At 41.9% G+C, this 23,605-nt stretch overlaps 1 protein-coding gene across 3 annotated transcripts; it reads left to right on the top strand.

The window, feature by feature from the left end:
* The first annotated feature begins 13,362 nt into the window (after positions 1 to 13,362).
* CTXN3 (cortexin 3) lies at positions 13,363 to 23,008 on the top strand. Of its 3 annotated transcripts, none has more exons than XM_058737223.1 (2): positions 13,363 to 13,705; positions 21,778 to 23,008. In XM_058737223.1, the coding sequence occupies exon 2, from the start codon at positions 21,880 to 21,882 to the stop codon at positions 22,123 to 22,125; it is 246 nt and encodes an 81-aa protein (XP_058593206.1). In that variant the 5' UTR covers positions 13,363 to 13,705; positions 21,778 to 21,879; the 3' UTR covers positions 22,126 to 23,008. The 3 variants fall into 3 exon arrangements, with proteins under 3 accessions (XP_058593206.1, XP_058593215.1, XP_058593225.1); XM_058737232.1 differs by lacking the exon at positions 13,363 to 13,705 and adding an exon at positions 16,476 to 17,130; XM_058737242.1 differs by lacking the exon at positions 13,363 to 13,705 and adding an exon at positions 17,185 to 17,744.
* Positions 23,009 to 23,605: the final 597 nt, after the last annotated feature.

Below are 23,605 nucleotides of genomic sequence, written 5' to 3'. Positions count from 1 at the left end.
TTTATGCTGAAATGAAAAATTATAACGTACTTTATCATGGGAAAATGTGCTATGATCATTAGTGTCATCAGAAGAAAAAAGACAAAAGTAATATTATGATTATATAATAGCTTGTACTTATATAATAGACTATACTTCTATGTGCCAGGAATGATTTTAAGCTCTATTATATGATTTTAATTCATTTAATCCTTACAACAACTCTAGAAGATAGGCGAGTGCTATTATTAAACCCATTTTACATATGTAAGAATACAGGCACAAGGAAATTGAGAAAAAAGAAGGACAATGCAGTTACTCAAATTGCTTTATGTCTTACATTCATGGCAACTATGAACTCCTGGCCATCCTTTAGACCTCATTCTTTTATATGTTTATAATCTATTAGTGTAATATTTTAAGTGAAATTTTGTCTATGAATTATTTATACTAAGATTTTGCTGACTGTGTATTTTATGGAGGATCATTTGGGGATAGGGCCAAGCTAATCGAGGAATGGAGTATGGTGGATGAGTGGTTTCTGGAGAGGATTAAGAGATGGGTCAGAGAATTGGAGACGCTAACACAAATGACAATTGCTAACAACAGAAATAATTTTCAAATTACATTACGCTTCAATATGACCAGCATTCGAAAGGGTAAAGATGCTGGAGTGTAGGTACTTAGTTGTTTTATGGGGGAATCTTAACGGCAAAAATTCATTTAGCAAAGCATCATGAGAAAATTTCCATTCAAAGTACAGATGAAAGCACCATGATTTCTAATTACTCCCTGAAATGACTCTTTATTTAGGTCTTCACAGAATATGCTTCTGCTTGAAATCCATTGAATTTATTTCCATTTTATAAATAGTAGCCTTTGAAAGGAACATAGCTAGTGCTGTTACCAGCCACTAAGTTTGAATTGAACCATTACTCAAATCATGATGGATTTGGATTAGTTTTCTTTGTGTTTATGAAAACATGCTTGTAGAATTGCATTTTTCTTTTCATCATTTATCAGTAAGAAGAAAACTCAAGCATTTTAGAATAACACTATAATTCCGTATGATTGGTTTACAGGCAACACTGAACTATTTCGATACTCAAATGGATTGTGGAAAATACTTCCGGATATTGGATGTTTTCAGTGTGAGAGGCAGGACTGTGTATGGAAATTGTAACTGTACTTCAGTCCTACTGGATCGTCTCTTCTGCCCCCCAGAGGGTGGCAAGCATACATGTTAGATTTGGGTAGAAGTTCTTGCAGCAGGGAAAGATGGCTCACCACCTCCTGCCATGCTTCAGAGCCTTCACTCCTCAGATTTCAACAGTTGACCTCTGCCTGTGGAAGTGAAGTCTCGAGGCAAATAGTAGAGTTACCCCCATTTCTTCTTTCTTTGAGAGAAGCAGTCTGTAAGGCAATACTTCAGCCCCCTGAAATACGTCCAAGAACCCTTAAGAAATTGCTCTCATCCTTCAGTTGAAAATTACCTTCTAATTTTCTTCCTGAAATGCTGGTGTAACCATTCTACTCTGGAAGAGTGGAGTTCTTGAAGGGCTATGTGCTCCTTCCAGTTATCCTGATGAAGGTGGTATGTGGTCTGGAAGGCTCACCCAAGCATGGGAAGATGGTGGTGATACTTTTCTTGTGTGCATATGATAGGCATAGAATCAACATTTTAGGTCTAGTTATACAACCTCTTTCATTTAGCAGCTGAGGAAAGCAGGACCCAAGGGCTATCTTGCTTAGGATAACTATCCCACAGCTACTATAAGCATACAAGTTCCTTTTTTTTTTTTTAAGCTTTCTTATTTATTTTGAGAGAGACAGAGAGAATGAGTGAGGGGTGGGCAGAAGGAGAGGGAGTCAGAAGATCTGTAGTGGGCTCTGGGCTGAAAGCAGAGAGCCTGATGCGGAACTCAAAGTCGCGAACCACAAGACCTTGACTTGAGCCAAAGTCGGATGATTAAATGACTGAGCCACCCAGGTGCCCCAGAATACAAGTTTCAAACTTCCAGGCACTGCTTCACCTCCCACACGTCCCAACCCAAAGGACCCACGAGTCTTCCCACGACGTTCCATCGTCTTTTCTCAGTGGTCGATTACACTGCTCTGAATGAGTTATTGTGTCCACGGTTGCATAAGATTCCCTCCAAACTGCAGCTTGTTTGCATTCTTGTCATAATATACAGCCAGAGACTCAAAAAATTCTCCCTGAAATAAAGGAACTCAGTATTCTTAAGCTAGCAAAACTCTGATTGCTTTATTTATTGATACCCCCTGCAGTAAAACATCACAGAGATGGAGTGTGGAGGTCTCTTTTGGTGCCAAGCTAATTAGAGTACAGTTGTGAGAAATGGTTTTGTACTATTAAACACGAACATCAAAAACATCGATGGAAATTTTTTCTTTAAATCAAGTTATAATATATTTAAATTTGTTTTAATATTTATTTGTTTTTGAGAGAGAGAGACAGATTGTGAGCAGGGGAGGGGCAGAGAGGGAGAGAGGGAGACCAGAATCCGAAGCAGCCTCCAGGCTCTGAGCTGTCAGCACAGAGCGCGACGTGGGGCTCTAACCCACGAACTGGGTGATCATGATCTGAGCCAAAGTCGGATGGTTAACTGACTGAGCCACCCAGGTGCCCCTCAAGTTACAATATCTTTGTGGACTTATGGGTTAGACAATCTATTCCCTCAACCAACCCCTGACCCATTGCTATGCTGAGGGGGGCCACCTATGATACAATATTTTAACTCAAGAGCAAATTCAAGTGTCTCAGTGTGAGAGGTGGGGACAGGTAGCCAAGGACCAAGGGAACTCAGCTGTCCACTAGTTGGGTTAGTGGTCTTACCACACAGTGGCCTCTTCAAGACCCATATTAACCTAAAAGCTCTTAAATCTACACAGGAAGCTGAGTGGGCCAGTCCCTGTCAAGAACACCAACATCAGGTGAGGGTGTTTTGTTTTATTTTGTTCATTTTGGTAGCTCTGAGGAGCTTTTTGTGTCTGCACTCAGGACAGTATCAGGTTTCTGTTCTCCTCCGAGGACAGAGAGGAAGCAAAACCATTACGCAATGTTTACGCCTTATGGTCTCTGTAGCAGTCTCAACTAATACTTCCACCTTATTAGAAATGTGGCTGCTATTTTCGAATTCTGATTCTACGTGCATCCAAGAGAGGGCGTGGCCAAGTTCAAGGTGGTTGCAAGGATTTGAGAGGGGTGTGCAGTTAGGAAAAAAAAAAAAACGAAACAATAAAAGAGAACAAGGAAGACAAAAGCAATCTGATTAATAAGAAGGTTATTTTTGAGACACTGCAGGTAGGTCAAAAATATGAAAAGGGAGTACCTAAATGACTTTCCTCTAAGGATCTCAAACCTGAGAAAGGGTTGGTTGCCTTATCGTGGAGATCCAGCTCCCTGCCCTCCACCTGCCTCCCAGTCTCCCCCACACCATGCTCTCTCCTGACTTCTACTGGCATAAGACATTTCTGCAGACCAGAGGGTCAGCGCTCAAACTCCAGATCTGATGCAGTCTCTGTGCAGTGTCCACATCCCCTTTCTCTGCCCACTAAGAAATGAATGTTTTTCCAGAGTACCCTATCAGATTTTGAGTTATTCTGAGACACCGTGTCTATTTATCTGAGGTGCTACAAAAGAGAGGTAGGCAAAAATACTTTAAATGCAATCTTTGTGTTCTTGAGCAAATCACTTCATCTCCTCAAACCTTGTCTATGTAGCTATAAAATTGGAATAATGATATTAAGTATCTTGGGAGGGTATGGCCCCTGTGAGGTACTGGTTGGGACACTTGACCCATTAGGGACAGTGTCCGGGTATGGGAGTGGATCTAGAAATGTCAGGCTGTGACTTTGCCCTCTACGCAAGAGCCAAAGATTCTTGGAACTGCGCTGGAAGGGCAGCGTGCTAGATGGACTGTGTTATTGTGCCAAGCTAGAGAGGAGACGAGACATAATCTGAAAGAGAACCCAGGAGATGAGAGGCTAGAGAAACCAAATGAACCCAGGCATGAAAATCCAATCTGAGACTGGGAGCAAAGGGAAGACAAGGAGGTTGAAGCAGAAGATCCAACCAAGGTCAAGGCAAACTGGAGTAATGACTGGATGGGAGTTAATGTTGGTCCAGGATGAAGCTCAAGGATGCTGAGATGACAGGGGATGCTAGACAAAGGTTATCATGGGTGCACCATCTATGGAAGTCATTATGTAAAGGGTAAAACGCTAGTTAAACATAGTGGTAGACTGTGACATTGTTTGACAGTGTCCCATGTTCCTTCCTAGGGAAGAGTTATACTTCTTAGCCTATGAAATTCAGACGTGGCCATGAGATTTACTTTGCCCATGTAATTTAAGCCATCTTGTAGAGCCTTAAAAGCCAACACATGATTTGCTATGCTCTCTTTTCCCATGACCTCCATGGCTGGTAGAGGCTGTCTCCTCTCTGTCTGGGTCTTGGAATGAGGAAAATGATCACACTGGAACAGAATCCTCAGGTAACCCTTAATGGACATGTAGTAAAAAAATAAATTTTGCTATGTTCTGCCACCGAAAATGCATTCGTTTTTTAATTGCAGCATTATCTAGCCCATCTTGACAGATACAAATGCAGATTACTGTTTGCAAGCTGGTGATTAATGGTTATGCTTGGTTAGACTTATTTTAATATGGCTGGCAAAGTATGACAATGATGTTGCAAGAGAAAACAAGTAAGAAAAAAATACAACTATAATGTTTATTTAGGACAATGTGTAATAGAGAATGTAGTCTGTGGGTAAAGTTGTTACTTCTGCTAATATCATAGTCAGTCAAAATAAATTAATAAATAAATTAAGAGAAGGCTCAGCCTCCTTTATTCTCAAGTATCTTCTGGTTTAATCAGAAAGTGAGAACAAATTCACACACATATGCACGCACACACACATACACACACGAACACACCCTACTTTCACTTGATAAAACAAGTAAAAGGGTACAATTCTTGCCATGGTAAGAGTTTAAAGTCTAGGGAGACTGAAGGTATAAGGTTGCTGAATTTTATCATTGCAATTGTATTGTTATTCTAATTATTGTTACTGTTGCTTTTGTGGTGCTAAACATTAAGAAGCTATCACAAGAGTGGTTGTGGATTGGAATTGCAAAAATAAGTTCCATTGTTTGTCTTTGTCATATTCAGTCTCCTAAGCCAGGAAGCTTTTGAATGGACAATACATGATGGGAGAAGGGTAATTTGTTATTTTAGATAAACAGATGCCTGAGGAAAAGTTGTGGTTCTGGAGTGATGGGACTACAGAATGAGAAAGGTTTTGGGAAAAAAGATGTAAGGAACTGTAATCAGGTAGATAGACAAGGCTTGGACTCCATCCTCAGATGGAAATCAAGACAGAGCTCCAAGAGCCAGCAAGAGCTCATCTGAAATCATAGAGGCTAATTTTCGAAGGCAGGACCAGAGAAGGGGTGACTGTTAATGATGAATGGCCCATTCTGCCATCCTGACTTGGCCTAGAAATGTGGGCATGTGCCGGGAGTGATAGAGATTTTTCTTCATCCTTTTCTCATCTGCAAACACAGCTTTTCTGGGCTTATACATTAGTAATCCATAGTCCACTGAATATCGTGTTGGCATTTAACCCAAGCCCCTAACCATATTCATGATATGCAATACCAATTGCATGGATATTGGCAATGCTAAATGTTCATTTTTCTCAATTGGCTCCATACCCATTTTTGAATTAAGAAAAATGTTGGGGCGCCTGGGTGGCGCAGTCGGTTAAGCGTCCGACTTCAGCCAGGTCACGATCTCGCGGTCCGTGAGTTCGAGCCCCGCGTCAGGCTCTGGGCTGATGGCTCGGAGCCTGGAGCCTGCTTCCGATTCTGTGTCTCCCTCTCTCTCTGCCCCTCCCCCGTTCATGCTCTGTCTCTCTCTGTCCCAAAAATAAATAAAAAACGTTGAAAAAAAAAATTAAAAAAAAAAAAAAAAATGTTGAGCACAAGAGCAAGGACCCTTCCTAATAGTGATGCTGAAGGGCATTCTCATGAGGATGAAAGCAAAAGGAAGTGAGACTTAGTGACAGTCTGTTCTGCCTCAGGGCACTTTAAAGGTGCTGTTCTCCAGCATTTCAAGTGAAGAGTTGCCTTTTTCACAAGCTCTTTGAGAATGTTTCCTGAATTAATATTCAGTCTCTATTAATTACCCATGCAACATTTTCAGCTTGGCATTAATAATATGCACTGAACTTATTGATGGCTATGTGGTTGCATTTGTTATATATATATATATATATATATATAACATATATATATAACATATATATAATATATATATATATAAATATATATATATATTGTTATATATATATAACAAATATATATATATATATTTCCTAAAAAGTCAAGTTTATAAAAAAACAAGGTTTTTTAATTTTTAAATACGGTGTCTAGTGCTTCAGCCAAGAAACCATTCTGAAAAGATTTTATTTTTCAAAATTTGAAAACAAGTACATCTAGCCTTTTTTTAGATTGGCCATGGGAAAATTCACTGAATACATAATAAAAGTGGTATTTTGCTACCACTAATGATGTATAATCTACTTCACAACTTTCTTCAAACGTTTCTGAAATTTAATGGGGTATAAATTTATACACATAAATTAATGAACAAATAATTGAACACAAGTTAGCTGGCTAGCTAGCTAAATAGCACGTATAAAAATTAGATGATGTCTGAATGATACGGGGAAATCAGGGCCATAGTTTAGCTTTTATTGCATTGCATGTGATTACAAGAAATCACGTTTTAAGGGCACCCAAGATGTTTGAAGAGTGCCTAGAAGGACTAGTTTTACTTATAAGCAGAAAGGACTGTAATCCTGGGTGGGGGAGATTCAGGGGTTCAAAGAAGCCCCCATCCCCAAAGAATTATCCACTCATTTGTTGCTGGACCCTAAAATGCCATTATAAAGAGACTCATTGCCTGGGTTTCAAGCAAGCATTTTATTTCTTTTTTAATGGTTTGCCCATATTACTCTTACAGTTTTTGCAAAGTGAAATGGCACATAGTTAAACAATATGCACATGGTTAAACAATCAAATTGCTGAGAAAGCCTTATAATGAAAAGTAGCTCTCCCAGGTGCTACCCTCCCTCTCAGGTCTAATCTCAGAGAGAACAAAATTTTAACAGTTGCTCTTTTCAGGTTTTCTGGTTATTTTCTTATTAACCAATTGACCTCACGCTTTCCTATTTTATCAATGCTGACATTCTCTTTTCCTACCCTGCTGTCCTAAGTGACAATTTGGCTCAATCTTCACCACTGCCTCTCCTGATAATTAGATCAGTGTTCCCCGGGCCCACTGGATAGTGTACAACCACAAAAGACAGGGGCGTCACTCACTTGTCCCCAGACCTTGCACTTCTTCCTGTTTGTAGCCCCGTTTCTCCTTCCCGAGCTTAGTCCCCACTGCTGGAAAGGTCCCCTCCTCCCCCATGTCAGTTCCAGCTGAAGCCCCCTCTGCATGTTTTCTGAGCTCGCTTCACCAGTCAGCCCTCCTTGGTTCATTTCCTGTCCCCGAAATAGAAATAGACCAAACTCCTTTCTGCCTCTAGTTCCACTCTGCTGTCTTCATCGCTACCAGCCTTTATTGTGGTCACTGTTCACTACCACTTTATTGCACATAAGATGGGGAGGAAGAAAGAGAAGATGCACGTATTTTGAAAGGAAATTTCAGGCAGAAGTTCTCTAAGCAGGATACAGTACATGCATATTTCTAGTGATGGGTCCATGGGTTTAATCAAAGAATCTGGGATACCCCCAGAGTTAAGCTTAAGCTCTTCCCTCAAGAAGTTAAAATGCTTAATCTTGTGGTGAACACAGCAAAATGTATAGATGGAGCTGTGGAATCACTATGTTACACACCTGAAACTACTGTTACATTGCACGCCAACTATATTTCAATTACAAAATAATAGTAAAATAAAATGCCTAATTTGGCCAGTCAAGGAGGGAAAAAAACCAATTAACTTTATCATTTTCCAAGGGTAGACTTCATATTCCCCATCTCATTAGTCATATAGGTTTCTTATTCAAACTACAGATTCTTGGCCTTAATGAATTAAAAAAATGTGGGTCTATAAAAAGTGAAAAAAGAAAAACGTGGGCCTGGGCTCCTCAAATCTGCATGCTTAACAAGCTCACGAGATACTCTAATATCACATAGAATAGAAATAGAGATGACAGATAATATTCACACACTTAATATATATAAATATAACATAGATATTATTTACAGGCAAAATTATAGATGGTAGGCTGCTTATCAAAGTTTGAAACATAGGATTGGAAAAGAAAGATGTATTCTTAATGCCTGCCTTTTAAAATAATATGCTACATGACCAGAACTTTTGATTGATCTCAATGAAATATTGAAATACTTGTAAAGTTAAGTGATTTTTCAAGCAGCAATTGGTGACATCACCCACTGAGGCAGCTGAAATTTGCATCCAGCGACTGTGTTTCGTAACTTCTGTTTATGGCCATTTTTTTAGCCTCCTTTCCATCGTTTCCACAAGCTGAAATATCAGAAATTGGGATTCGTTTTTCATAAATTTTTTTAACCCGCATTTTTAAATGGCCTCGTATGATTATTTTTCTCCTCTGGGGATTTTCAAATTGATTTTCAGTGGCAAGATTTTTAGTTCCAGAATTTGGTCAGGTATAAAAGTCAGGCTAACAGTTAAGTAATTCTCAGGCCTATTCTATTTTCTAAATCATCTCAATGTTGTAATTTGCTCAGTCCTCCAACTTTCCATGCAGTAGAGGTCCCTTCTAATGTACAGCTGTTGAACAGAAAGAATAATGCCAAAATAAGAGCATAAAAATTTAGAGGAGTGGTTTGTATAAAACTCTAATTGGCACTTTATATGACATTTTAAAGGCATTAAGTATTTCAAAGTCATTAAGAAAACTGTTATTATTGTACAAGTCATTTAAAAAGAATAAATTTATCCACCAGGCTGTTAACTCCTCAGTATGAATTTCTTTCGAAGAGTGAATAATCCATACTGACATTCTCATACTTTCATGCTGTAATTAGAATTAATAACTGAAAGTTTGCAAATATTGTCTCTAAATAGAACAGGGTTGGACATCAGTGTTTTCAAGATGCATTTCCTTCGTTGATACTTTTTTTTAAATGTTTATTTATTTTTGAGAGAGAGAGAGAGAGAGACAGAGTGTGAGCGGGCGAGGGGCAGAGAGAGAGGGAGACACAGAATCTGAGGCAGGCTCCAGGCTCCGAGCTATCAGCACAGAGTCCAAAATGGGGGTCGAACCCACGAACTGTGAGATCATGACCTCAGCTGAAGTCGGATGCTCGATGGACTGACCAGCCTGGCACGCCCCCTCCCCCTTTTTTTTTTACTTATAAAGAGAAAAATGAGCCAACTTGTTCATTTTACAGGGCAGTCTGAAGTCTTCACATGTATTACATTCTATCAGTGTTTTGTTTCTTGCAAATACATTTCCACTGAGTTGCAGCATTGATTGTTCCTCGTTTCATTTCAAATACTACTCTGTTCCAGATTCATCAGCTGCTAATTGAGCATTCAACATATCACAGTTGTGATGGGTAGAGATGCATACAAGAAAAGATCAAACCAGGAGGCTGCCAATTTGTGGCTGGACTTTCACCTGCTTGCTTTTAATAATGCTTGAATATAGATCCTAATTTATAGGCTTGGTGTGAATATTATTAAACCTTCCCTCCTGTCCCTTGTGCTTTGAATGTTCACCGACCCATGAAGATAGCTGAGTGGATAAATAAACTCATACTTAGACCTGGCAAATCAGCGGGCTATTAGAAATAGAGCTTATTTTAATTAAAAAAAACCCCAACTTTATATGACATGATATATTGATTTACTTTTTTTAAACTAAGAAGAGCTAAATATAAAAATAAGAAATAAAATGACTTTCACTTTTTTCTTTTTATGAGTTAAAAGTGGTGGAGCCATTAACACGCATCCTAGCCTGCCTGCTTTTCCACCCTTAATTTCATATTGGTTGGTGGTTTCCTGAGTTAAACTTGGCTTTAGCCTCTAAGGGAAGATGAGAGATGAAGGAAGGAGAGGCACCAAGGGGGCATCAGGGCAGAGGGGTAGACCAGGAGGGTAGAGGGCTGAAATGAGATATCAGCACTGCTGCTCTGCCTCACTCTGCGTGTCCTTTTATTAGAACTTTTCTGAAGAGAGCGGACAGCTATGTTCAGTGTTGCCCCAAGGGGAGCGAAGATGATAAATGCAAGAACTTTTTTTGTTTGTTTGTCTGGGACAATGAGAAGCCACAGACGACCTTGTGAAATCAAGTCCTGTAGAAGAGTGAGGACATAATTCAGCGGTCTGCTGGCTGAGGAGTGAAGAGGGTGTGCGGGAGCAGGAGGCAGTGAAGGTGGGCTGGTCTGTGTGGGAGTGTGGCCACCACTGCTGGATGTGGACCTCCTCCAGCTCCTCACCAGGGAGCCTCTGAGAGTTGTGCAGTGACAACCTTGAATAAACTCACGCACGGACTGACTTCCCCTATTTTTCCTTCTTTCAACACCCAACACAGAACACATCTGATGCTTCATGAATGAACTGAGCGAATGCTTCTGGACTACATGAAAGGAAGATGTACACAAAGGAAGAAACAGATTATTACAAAGAACCTAGTGGTGAACATGAAAAGAGAGTCATGTTTCTATGTGGAAGATCAGTTTGAAGATCAAACCAAGAATCCATTCAATTTTGAGAATCAGGCAGTCAGAAAGAAACGCAACAATGGTCATGTTAATAACAACAGCTTTGTGTTGGCATAAAGCTGTGATGGCTCACGGAGCGTTTTTTCTTTGTTTTTTAATAGTCATTGTCTGTTACCTTATGAAAAAGTGCGACATGGAACATTGAGGGAAGAGTTGTAATCTAAAGAATATTCAAGGTGACACTTGAAATTACAATGTAGACAAAGTTCTTAAAATAGATATCTAGGGGTGTCTGGATGGCTCAGCCGGTGAAGCATCTGACTCTTGGTTTCGGCTCAGGTCACGATCTCACAGTTCATGAGCTGGAACCCCATGTTGGGCTCGGTACTGACAGTGCACCGCGTGCTTGGAATTCTCTCTCTCTCTCTCTCTCTGTCCCTCCCCCACTCATGTGAACGCTCTCTGTCTCTCAAAAAATAAATATTTTTAAAAAGTAGATTTCTAATAATATTGACTCATGATGTTACATGGTTAAAAAGAAAGACTGAATTAACACTGAGAAGTAACCCTGGGATCAGAATATATAAGAGAAGCACAGCTTGAAATCATTCTATTCAATACAAATCCGTATTAGTCTGAGCTTTATACAGCTCTGTGTAGCATTCTAGGTTCCCAGTCTAAAGCTGGAAAGCAGAAATTTGAGGAAGAATTCCGAGAAGAGGTAAAAAGAGTATTAAAGAATCAAGAAACAGGACCTACTATGAAACGTTCAAAGAACTCAACTTTTCATGAATCCTTATTGACTGTTTCAGAAGTCACGACGAGTCACAAAGTGTAGCTGCATGGGGGGGGGGGTAGGGCTCAGTCTCATAATTTCAATTACAATGATCTTATAAAAGAAACAGCCAACCTTCGCTGTGGGATCTTCCCCAAATGTTCTTTGGTGGACCAAGCTCAGCTTCCTTGGGGGAAGAGCGCTCTCACAGAATTGTATGGTGGATAATGACTGACTTTCTGCCGCTAGGATATCATGAAAAGGAAATATGCCAGCCCATTTAGACTAAGTAAGCAACGGAGACGTTAGTTTAAACAGAGGTTGTCAGAGCAGGGTATGGAATCTAATTCTCTGGAGAGTGTTAAAAATAGGCCAGGCACTCATCTCTCTGGGATGGTTTCAGCCTGCGGGGGAGCTGAAGGGCAGCCCCGGCCTCTCATGTTCTCTACCACCTCTATGAGTCTGTAGAGGAAAACAATATCTGAGGAGGCCTCATGGGCAGGGTGAGCTCACAGTAACTCAGGCTCATTTCTAACTAGAGCGCTTTCTCAGCCCATGGAATGATAAGTAAGGGTGGGGTCAGAATGTTCCCTGAGCCACACTCTGTGGGCATTACCGAGACAGGTCCCTCCATCTACCAGCGCCGACGGCTGAAAAGCACAGAGGATACCAGTTAGTATTGAATGATAGTGCTTTGTCAGATTTCATTTGTCCCATTGCTGTGTGTGTGTGTGTGTGTGTGTGTGTGTGTGTGTGTAAAACAGTCAGAAAAACTAAATAGAAGGAGATTCAGTTAAAAATCTTGAAAACATATGTGTAGAGAACCCTCATATTCTGGTGGGCTTAGCTTCTAATGGCAAGCGTTTGATTCTGACATTAGATCATAACATTTGGCAATGACATCTTCCTGGGTCTGAGGTCTATCCAGGATTGTTGTCTGTTGCTAGCAGATGGAAATTTTCTTCTTAGAAAATGAGCTCTGTTCCAGTCCCCTACAGCTACCGGGTAATGGCCGGCTTCTTGCGAGAGCCAAAGAGACAGCAAAGCTGACAGGCACAGTCAGAGTGAGCTTTAAATACCATGCACCCCATCATTTGGTGGGTGGGTGTTGTTGCTAACTGTGTTTCCACTTCAACAAAGAAAGTGGTGAGTTGCCAAAAAACAAGGATGTTCCATCTTAGGGATTGTGTTGAATTCTTTCCAGAGAAGCAATTTTTTTTTTTAAAGATGAATTTTATCCTAAAATATTTTCCAAATTTATTTAGGCATTCTATCCAAGGAAAATAATTTAAGTATTGTGCCATGTAACTAGAATCTGTAGAATTAGAATAACTTTCTCTTATCAAAGCTCTATTCATCAGCAGTCTCTGACAGCCTGTGTGGGGTGGAGTATGGGCCAAGGTCACAATTATGCAGGCTGGCCAATGATACACGGGACCTGGAAAACTATAGCCTAGCAAATTTACAAACAGGTGGTAAAAATATGATTTTTTAAATTGTTCTTTCCTTTTTGCCTCCTATCATTACTACTTTTCTGAAAGGTCAGTTTTGTTTTCTTTAGGAAAAACAGCCTTTCCTTCATTTCCCAAATACTATGTTGATGCCCTTCCTTAGAAGTCTTCCTCTTAATTAAGTTGGCCCGAAGGTCATAAACCGTGATCAATATGGAGGCTGGTCGCTGCAAGGTGCTAATTGACATCCCCAAAGAGGAACCGTGTCAACAATCGATACAGAAGAACAGAGTACTGGTAGATTTATGGCTTTGATTTTGAAAAGGTATGGGAATGCCCTGTGATGTTCCCCCCCCCCCCCGTACTCCTTTTGAATGTTAATGCTTTCTTGAAGATGATTTCAGACACACTGCTAGGATACTGCCTCTACTCACTGAAGCAGAATCCTCTGAAGAGTTGCTGAGGCAGAACTGAAATCATGGCTCGCCACAAAGAAGCAGCCGTATTGGCCGCTAATGATGCCTCACACAGAAAGGCGATGCTCCTTTAACTCGGGGGTTTTAATGGGAAGTTTCTAAGCCTGAAACAACAGCTTTAGATCTGGGGTGTGCCATCAGCTGCTAGCAGCTACCACTGTCTACTGCTTCAACACAGCTTGATCGGGAAGAATGGGAACTAAAGAGGCTTGTAACTACCTGTAACTGTTCCACCAGGAAATGGATCAAGTGTTTGTTCAGCCAGACCCAGGTACTTGACCAACGCTGTGTCTTTGATGGGCTAATTAATGCTTTTCTCTAACTTTACGATTCATGCATGAGCAATGATCACATAGATGCTTTTGGATCCAAGATCTGAATTTAGATCTAGATGCCAGATAAAGTCTAATTAAACATTTGCCGGGTGAAGTTAATACGAGGGGGGTGAAATGTAATGGTACCTTTATTTTTAAAGCATGCTTAAGTTTATGCTACTGATACTGGATAAAAGAGTAGTAAAATAGGCTTTTTTCTTTGCTAAGCTGCAGTAAATTATTCTCGAAAGCTATTTGTCCATTATAGTATTTTTTTTTCCATTCACCTAAAACGTCCAACCTCCCAAAATGTAACAGGGATGTTTTAATTTGTTCACAAAGAATCACAACTCAACAACTCATAATGATGATGCTGACCATCCCTGGTGCCCCTGCGTGGTGAGCCCTGTGCAGCTCCAGCCTTCTGAGGTATCAGCAAGCACGCTTTTGCATTAGGAAACACACAAGGAAACAGAAAGAAAACTGGGTATGACAGTAAGGTGTATTGTATGAGGTTACAAGTTCCAGTTTGCTACTGGTGCCTTTTGGTACCCCCACGTACTGCCTGGGCACTCACGTGGGATTTTTCTCAGCAAGGCTGCAGCCATGCCCTGCAGTCCCTTCAAAACTCTTCTAGCAGATGTTAGGAGGAAAATGAAGACAGGGAAGAAGTAAAGCTGAGGTTAGGGCTCAGGCTGAAGAGAAAGCTCTTGTGCTGACCCAGAGCTGGTGAGCCAGAACAACAGGGTCCACTCCCAAACCCAAGCAGACATCTGCAGGCTGACTTTGCAGTGACAGTCAGAGGGAACAGACCTCTCATTGCAGCAGTGAGGGCTGGCGACAGTTCCAAAACTGCCTGTTGACATTTGTAGCTGACCACATTCACATGTATTTAAAGTCACTGTTTTAGGGCTTTTTAGTAGTCTTGGGTCTGTTTGTTCAGTGTGTAAAATAATATCTGTCCTTAGCCATCCTGTGAATTCTGAAACATCAGTGCTATTGTACTGGATCAAGAAGTCCGTATTCAGAAAAGAAAAATATGGAGGTTGCCATACATTTATGTGAGCCAAAAAAAAAAAAAAAAAAAAAAAAAAAAAGGAAGGGGAGTGTATGTTGGTTAACATACATGAAGTACCTAGAAAGAGCCAGGAAATCTTTACCTGAATTTATTTCTGGGCTGATCACTAAGAGGGCCATGAGTTCTCTGAATTTATAGGAAATATTTCGCATCCCTGTGTGTATATCCTGGAATGCAAATTATTGTTCACTGCGTTCCTACACAGAATTTCCACAAGATTCATAGGTAATAGCTTTTGTTTATGTAGTGATTGGATTACTTAGATGATGAGGTGGCTTTTGTGGAGGGCTCACAGTTAGTTGTAGGGGGAGATATATAACAGGGCTGATGGGGATGTTTACACATCCAGGGTGGGTGGGTTGGGACAGAGGGTGGAGTATATCTCCAGACACTCCAGTTATGCAAACAGCAATGCAGCTGAGGTTTTGTTTAGCTCAAAAAAGTAGAGGTGATTCTATTTAGCCTCAGTCTCAGGATATGTACCACCGTTAATCACCCAAAGGCGTGCTAACATTTCAACAGTCAGTTTCAGAACTGTTGCAGAATAATGCAGCACTTTGAGGAAGTTTGTCTCTGCTGGTCATTGCAAATTCAATCTTGCCTACCCAGTCAATTCCCTTCCTGTTACAGTCTACAAATTGGTCTCGCTAGTCTGCCAGATAAATATAAATAAGGTACACAGGATGTCTTTGTAGCACAGAGCGTCCTGTCCATTAAATGTGAACGTAAACTATACAAACCTGGGAGTGTTCTTGTTCCACAGACACACTGTTTTTTACATCTACTTTTGGAAAACATGTCGAGTCACATAACCAGGTTTCTGGCTTAGAAGTTTTAAAAATGAGGTGCGGTGCTTATGTGGTTTAGAGGTACTTAAAAATACAGACACTATGGCTTGCCTGCACCCTGCATACCATTAGCAGCGGGGGGACGACCGACTTTCTACTCATTCTGACATGCCGGAGAGAAACTTGTGAGTCAGCATCCTTGGGGAGATGCTTCTCCTCTGGTAACTGGTTTTTATGATTTGGGCCAGTTTACTTATAATCTCCGCTCCCTGGTGTGCTTGTTTGCATAATAGAATTTAGAGATAAACCTCATTTTGCACAAAAAAACGGCGCACAGAGAAAATGCTATTCATCATCACATATTTATTGAACGCCCACTATGAGCTGGGCAGGACTCCACATGACATGCATCCATTGTAGCTATTATCATTGCAGCCCGTTGCAGGAGAGGGGGTATGGGAACGGATCCCCACAAAAGTGAGATGGTGGGATCAAATGCTCCACAGAGCGATGTCTCCAATGCGCTGAACTAATTCTGTGGCTGTCACTTTAAAAATAAGAAAAGACATACATCATTGCTTTAAGGTCTATTTTCTCCAGATAAAATAATTTTCCTTACTGTTAAATGGTATCATGCGATGCTTGTGCAGTGAAATGTCCAAATGAGCCGAGCTTGAGGGAGGGTCATGTTGACATTTACAGTTTCCAGGTAGGTCATCTGGATTCAGGATATTTTAAATGGCAGCTCTTCCCCACCCACAAGGCCAATTAACTAAGAAAGTCTTGATCCCTGAAACAGAAAGTCATGTGCTAATTTTTCTGTTTGATGGGACCCTACCAATCAGCACTGAAACCAAGGAAAAGGTAAAAAGCCAAATAACTGCTTTTTCAAATCATGAAATCCAAGACTGATGAAGAGTCACAGTGACCCAGACTACCTGTCTGTATTCTTAGAAATCAGACCTATTGCAAACATGAAGTTCTGACATCCCAGTCGGGCTGGATGACATGTGCTTTTTCACCCCTTCTTTCTATCAGCTGGCACCTCCAAGTTTGAGTTCAGTTCCTTGGATGGTAGGGGCCAGAGATTTGATTGAAACTCTGTTTAAAAAGGCAGTGACCCCGGAGCAGCAAGGGAGGGATTCCTCAAGGAGCTTGCTGTTTCCTAAGGAGACAGAGTTGAACACCGCGGAGACTTGCCCTGTGTGACGTGCTGCCCCAGGACGCAGGTGCTGGGCTCCAGGGGACAGAGCAGGAGGCACCCTGGCCGCTCTGGTGAAGGGAGAGACACGCAGGCCCCACCAGGGAGGTGGTATTTGGTGTGTACCCTGAGGGAGGGAGCGAAATCCACAGGCGCGAAGAGAGCGAGGAGGAGGGCATCAGGCAGAGAGCATCATGACTAAAAGCTCAGAGGTGGAAAACCTGGAGGAGTTCAAAGAACAGCCTGTGTTAGGTACAGCTGCAGAGCAAACCAAGTGAGAACGGCCTCCTCAGGTGTCTGCACACTCAGTCACACGTAAGTTTTTGCCTCTTGGTCATTTGACTCTGGACCAAACGCAATTTGAGGTTTGTTCTTCTGGAAACTTATTAGGAAAATAAATTAATGCCTTACAAAACTTCCATTGGCAGAAGATGACCTAAATCTTGCAGTTGAGAAAACAGGGGTATCAGGTCTGTCTGTAAGGGGGTTAATGGGCAGTCAGGGTCCTTGGACATCGGAGCCCAAAGGTTTTCCGAGGGAAGAAGGGTTGAGTTCTGAGCTGAGAGAGATGAATTTGACGCAGTGTGTCAGAAGCATGAGGAAAGAAAGACAGGCCTCTTTGCAAATTATTATAAGTAAGGCGAGTGGCTATTAGTGCCAATGGTGATGGCTAAGATGAGCTGCTCACTTGGGGCGTCGTAAGTAATGCGGGGGTTTTACACTTTGTGCCCATCACAGAGTCCGGGGGTTTGACTTAAGAAAAGGAATGTGGTATATGATTTTTGAGAAGCGCTTCTTTTAATTAAGCCTTCCTTGGTCCGGTATGAAAATTAGACTTTGCTGTGTCCTGAGTACACGCAAATAGACCTGCAAAGGGGAGACAGGGCTGTGCCGTGGACGGGGATGCCAGCTAGGATTAAAGCACCGCCGTGAGTACCGTGGTCCTTCTTGTACTTAAAACAACCGCCTTTTGTTTTTGTTAGCACTTAGGATGGTTGTGTCAGAATCCTTTCAAATAATTTACTTGCCCAGATTTCTCTATTCACCTCAGAGGAAGATTTCATTATTCAGGTAAAAGCACCTGTGAACATTTTCTAAGGATCGTTTTTTGCCAATAAGGGACATTTCACTCTAAGGTAGACGTTTTAAAAGATCTTGATGTCTTTGAATATTTTTTTACTGGGGCAGTCAAGTGATTACATTTCTTTCTTTTTCTGCATCTTACTCTGTCCGCTGCTTCCTTTAACTTAGATGTGCTGTTGAGCTTTCCAAATTTGTAAATTATTGATTAGCTGATTGCGGGTTTAAAATCAAGCAGGCTCGTCCAGGGATTTCAATCAGTCCCAGGCAAAGCTTGGGCAAGAGCTGGCTTTTCTTCCTGGATCTATGTATCCCCCATATACCCTGATGAACTCTCTCCGGATCTTCTCATCTATACTCATCATCCCCCACCCTCTCCAGGACTTTCCTCCTGGGCCATCTGCCCACAGAACCTCATGTCTGCTGCCCCCAACCCCGATGGCCCCTCACTTCCGGAAAGACACTTCACTTTCCTTTCTGTCTACCACACCTCCCCTCCTTCAAATAAAAGCAGTTTTCCTAGACAAATTCCTGTTAACGTGTTCATGTGTCATTCTCCTTGGTAAAATATTGCAATTTAATGAGAGGCTTTGATGATTTGACCAAATGAAGTTATTTTAATAGGAAGTGGGTTATCACAGTATGGTGGGAGGGGAGAGGCTTGCAGTTTATAAAGGGCTGTGGAGTTTTCGAAATACTTTCATCTCCGTTTTCTCATCAGTTTGGTTTATCAGCAAGGGGTTGGTGACGAAGGGGTTGGAGGATATATATTTATATTTTGGCAGGCTTGTAAAAAGCATGTGATGAGGCTATAGAGAGGGTTAACCATATCACAGCATCTGCTTTTAATCAGCAGAGGGTGGTAACACTGCAAATTAAAACTGATTTTTAGATCATTCTAAGAGTTGACTTCCCTGGGAAGAAGCCAGGCTCCAGACTCATTGACAGGGAGATGGAAAAGGGAAACGTAGCTGATAATGTGAATCAGGATGACTAGGTGACTTGCTGGGACTTCTTGGAATGATTACCCATCACTGCAGCCCCCAAGTGAACGGTGGACCAGCTCGAAAATCTGAGTTCTGGAGGAAGCCTAGGAAGTATGAGCTGGGAGAAAAGAAGTTGGCATTTTGCCTTGTGTGAAGGACAAGGCTGGGGAAGACAGCTCCCGGGCATCAAGCGGACACCGGAGGTGAGAAGGGAAAGGCTGACCAAGGTATCGCTATATTAGCCCCCCTAGCTTGTGTCAAGGGAGCCGTCACAGGCTCAAATGGTTCTATGTCTAGTTCTTCACCATGTTCAATGAACTTCACAGATCCAGAAATCTTTACGTTGTGTGTATACACAGTTAATGGCCTTCACTTCTCCTGTATTTCCTTTCTGGCTTACATAATGTTTTCGTAAAGAACTTCCAGAAAAGTCATACCTACCTCAGCCGTGTTAAGAACAGACAAAGAAAACGGCTCTGGCCTCATTCGGGCTGGAGGGAAAATGGACATAGAGTGGGATTCCAGGAAGTCAGTGGAGAGGGCAGGGTCAAAGTGAGGGGGTCCTCCATAGGACACAGAGAGACCAGAGGGACCATGGCAGGGGTAGCTTAGGCGCCTCTCCCTCTATCAGCATGTGACTTTCTTTTGACCCAGCCCTTGGTAATTTATTTTTAATTTTTAATTTTTATTTGTTAGAGAGCACAACCAGGGGAGGGGCAGAGGAAAAGAGACAGAGAATTTTAAGCAGGCTCCACGCCCAGCATGGAGCCTGTTGTGGGGCTCAATCCCACAACCCTGGGATCATGAGCTGAGCCAAAATCAAGAGTCGGACCCTCAACCGTCGGAGCCACCCAGGCGCTCCCCCCTTGGTGGATTTTATACTTGGTATGAATAAGTCTAGTTTGGATATTTCCTGGGAGTGCAGATGGCCCATTACTGGAAACACTAAGGATGCTGCAGAGGAGGTTCTGGCCACCCTTTTCTGCCCCCTCCCCTCACCCAATTATCTGCTGAGAATTAACACCCGATGTCGGGAGGGTGCCTAAAAACAAGCGCACCAAACCAAACCCGATCCATCAACATCCTCTATATCCCCACGGAGCTTATTTTTAAGAAATATAGTCAAATTTTATCATAATCTTACTTCAAAATAAAAATGAATGATAAACAAATCTACCGCAACGACTCCAGCCTTAAAAATATCTAGTCATAGAGCTGCAAATTTTTTTTTTTCCTCCTAACTGGTAACTCCTTCCTCCCAGACACTGGTTGTAAATCTCTTTATAAACTGTGCCTTAAACCGCGATTTTATAAACTTTGAAGTGTCATCATACAGGCAAACTGTTATTATGATTACTAATGCAACAATTATAACTATAGAAATATTGTATTAGAGCTTTAGGTCATCATTTCTATTTTCATTTGGTTGCTTCTTCTAATTGAATATCATTTATTTTGATTCCATGTTAATTCCTATAGCTGACTACTGTGCCGTGTAATTTTTCTTATAACAGACTCATACATAGATTTAGTTCAAAATATCCGAAGTTTTTAAGGCCGTTGTGGATCCTCCAACTTGCCTTTATTTTTTTAATTTTCAAACAATGTTTAATGTTTACTTACTTTTGAGAGAGAGACAGAGAGAGCATAAGAGGGGGAAGGGGCAGAGAGAGAGGGAGCCACGGAATCTGAAGCAGACTCCAGGCTCGGACTGTCAGCACAGAGCCTGATGCGGGACTCAAACCTATCAACTGTGGGATCATGACCTGAGCCGAAGCCAGACGCTTAACCAACTGAGCCACCCAGGCGTGCCCTCCAACTTGCCTTTAAAGACAAACAGTAATATTCATATATCTTAATTTATCCACCGGTAAAATGGAAATAGTGATAACTTATCTCTTCCCTTGTCTTCCTCCTTTTCAGGTGGTCTTACACAGTAGGAAGCTACTGTAAAGCTTTTTAAAAAAAATACAGCCAATCAATCCCTTTTCCCTAGCTCAGTTCTCGAGGTGCTTCTCAGGGTCAAGTATTGAACCTGGTCTATGTTTTCTGAAGAAAAAAGACAAGCAGCAGAAGCTTGATAGTCTGGGAGTCTGAGACGCCTCCTTTCTCCCTTGATCCAGGCAACAGAAAGGAAAGAAGCAACCTGGCTCCCATAGGCAGTTCTTAAGTGAAGCGACTCTTGGTTTTGTTTGTCTTTCTTCTCTGTATACTTTCTGAAGTGTTTTCACAGACATTCATCCTCATTAAAGCACCATGAGATACACAGGCATTTCTGATTCCATTTTTACAGCCTAGTGACTATAAGGTCCCACACTCATTTAGTAGTAGAATGGAGGCCAGAGGCTGGAGCCCAGAACTCGATACTCCCCGGGAGTTGCTGTATTAAGCACCTTTTCCAGCCTCAGTTTCCTCCTGCTGAGGCTCTAGAGGTCTTGGCTTTCACGGAGCTTGTAGTAGAGTGGCTAACCTATGTTGTGTCTAGCTAGAGTCTTGGCACATAGCTGGTGTTCCATCAGTGGTATCATTATAAGAATGATGTGAAAGTCATACTATTGGAGGGAGTCTGGAAGAGACTTGGCAGGGGACACTGGCTTTGGATGTCAAGTTGGCAGCACACCCCGAGGTCAACATTACCTTGCGCGTTTCTCATCTTCTGTACTCTGGTTGTCTTCCCCGCCCATCCCTCCTGGCTCCAGGTGGCTGCTCTGAGGACAATCTGGTAATTTCATGCAAGAGTAAAATATTCTTTCCCGTAATTACACAGAATTTAGCATCTTGGGTGAAAAAGTTTAGAGATTCCTTCTTCTCTCTGCAAAACACGACTGTGAGCGCAGAAATAAAGTTGCTCGTTGGTAGTTTATTCCCTCTCCTTTCCCTTTCTTTCTTCTTGCAGATAACTCAGCCTGTCCAAGGTGCAGTAGCCACCATGACCTCAGTAGACTGATGATGGAAGAAAAGGAAACTGGGAGATCCTGTGCTCTAGCTTCCCTGGACGATGGATGGAGGACAGCCCGTCCCTTCACCCCTAGTGCCCCTTGAGAACACATCATCAGATTCTAGCATGTCTCTGGAACAGAAGACCACATTTGTTTTTGTGATTTTGTTGTTCATTTTCTTGGGCATCCTCATTGTCAGGTGCTTCCGGATTCTTCTGGACCCGTATCGGAGCATGCCAACCTCGACTTGGGCTGATGGACTTGAAGGGCTGGAGAAGGGGCAGTTTGACCATGCCCTTGCTTAGCGGAGGGGGAGCAGGATCCCCTCCAGAGGAGGTGACGTGCATCATGATTTGGCAAGGATTTCTCTTTAGCCAATATTCTAAACACACCAAGTTTCATCAACACCCGGTCGTAGGTCCACAATCCCTCATTTATTAACCATGCCGTTGGGTTACAAAACATTTGAGGATACGGGGGATGAAGGTTTCTAACACTCGCCAAAAATAGGAAGGTTTGAATTTCTCTGTTTACTCAACGAATGAATACTTCTGAATACATGTGGTGGTGAAAGCAAGAGCACCAGCACTGACATAAACTTTGCCATAAAATGAAGCACTCTCCCCCCTCAACCAGAGAATAAAGAACAGAATGGCTCTGAAATGAATCTGGTCACGGGGCCACGAAGAGACTTCTTTGCTCTGAAGGTGTCTCTCAGTTTGCTTTACCATCGTGGGAATCGGGTCCCTGGCAGAGAGTAAGGAAGACTGTGCTGAGTGGACCGAAGAAGGTCCCTATTATCTCCTACAAAGCAGGCAGCTTTGGGGAGCAAACAGCGCAAACAGTTCAGCGCAAACAGTCCCATCCCTAGTAAAGATGAGTGAGGATGAGCTCATTTTATTTCTCAAATACAACTGAAATCAAAGACTTGCGGAGGTTTGAAAACGCTTCACCAGGCCAAGTACACTCTAGGTATTTGTATTAATAACCTGTGTGGAGGTGTCCATACATAATGCGAATTTACTTTTTTCACACACGTGACTGAAATTCTGGGTTGCAAGGGCAGCTACGAGTCGTGTTTGTAAGCAAAAAGTTAATTGTCTAGAAGAGAAGACTTTCACAGTCTTAAGAGGAATGTGTGTTTATGACTGAATAGGGAAGCCAAATAAAACTTTGCAAGAAACGGTAGCATCTCCTCTCCTATTTCACCGAGACGAATGCACTGGTGGCCACGTGTGAGACGGAATGCGGAGGACAGACAGTGTCCCGAGAGACAGAAAAAGCTGCAAGGTCATCGAGTTCAACCCTCTCGCATTTCAGAAAGGGCTCCCACAGATCGTCCTGCCTGCGTACAACCTGTACTAAGCACTATTTAAGACCCCAAAAAAGAGAGATGAGAAAACCTCTTATTCCAACTTCTAATGTAGGAAAACCTTGTACCTAAATGAAACTCCTGAAGCTGTATTTATAATCTATGTCTTCTAATTTTCTCCTCAGCTAGCCATCCTATTTTTTTTTATTAAAAAAAGAGTTAAAAAGGCCAACCATGCCTGAAAAGGCAGCTCTTAAAAAAAACTGCTTTATTGTCTCCCCCCCCTTTTTTTTTTAACATTCTTTGGAGGACCTGCTGTGCAGATTTCCCCCCTCCCCATGTTGCCTTTGACTTAAAAATATTTGTTAATTAATTTTTTAAAAATAATTCCTACACCCAACGTGGGGCTTGAACTCACAATCCAATATCAAGAGTCAGCTTTTCCAAATGAGCTAGCCAGGCACCGGTCTTGA

This window comes from Neofelis nebulosa, chromosome 1 (assembly GCF_028018385.1).
Source record: "Neofelis nebulosa isolate mNeoNeb1 chromosome 1, mNeoNeb1.pri, whole genome shotgun sequence".
NCBI lineage: Eukaryota > Metazoa > Chordata > Mammalia > Carnivora > Felidae > Neofelis > Neofelis nebulosa.
This window is presented reverse-complemented; position numbering and strand designations above follow the sequence as displayed.

What these genes read in the sequence shown, in the direction of transcription:
- CTXN3 (XM_058737223.1), top strand. Translation starts at nt 21,880, where the DNA reads ATGGATGGAGGACAGCCCGTCCCTTCACCCCTAGTGCCCCTTGAGAAC.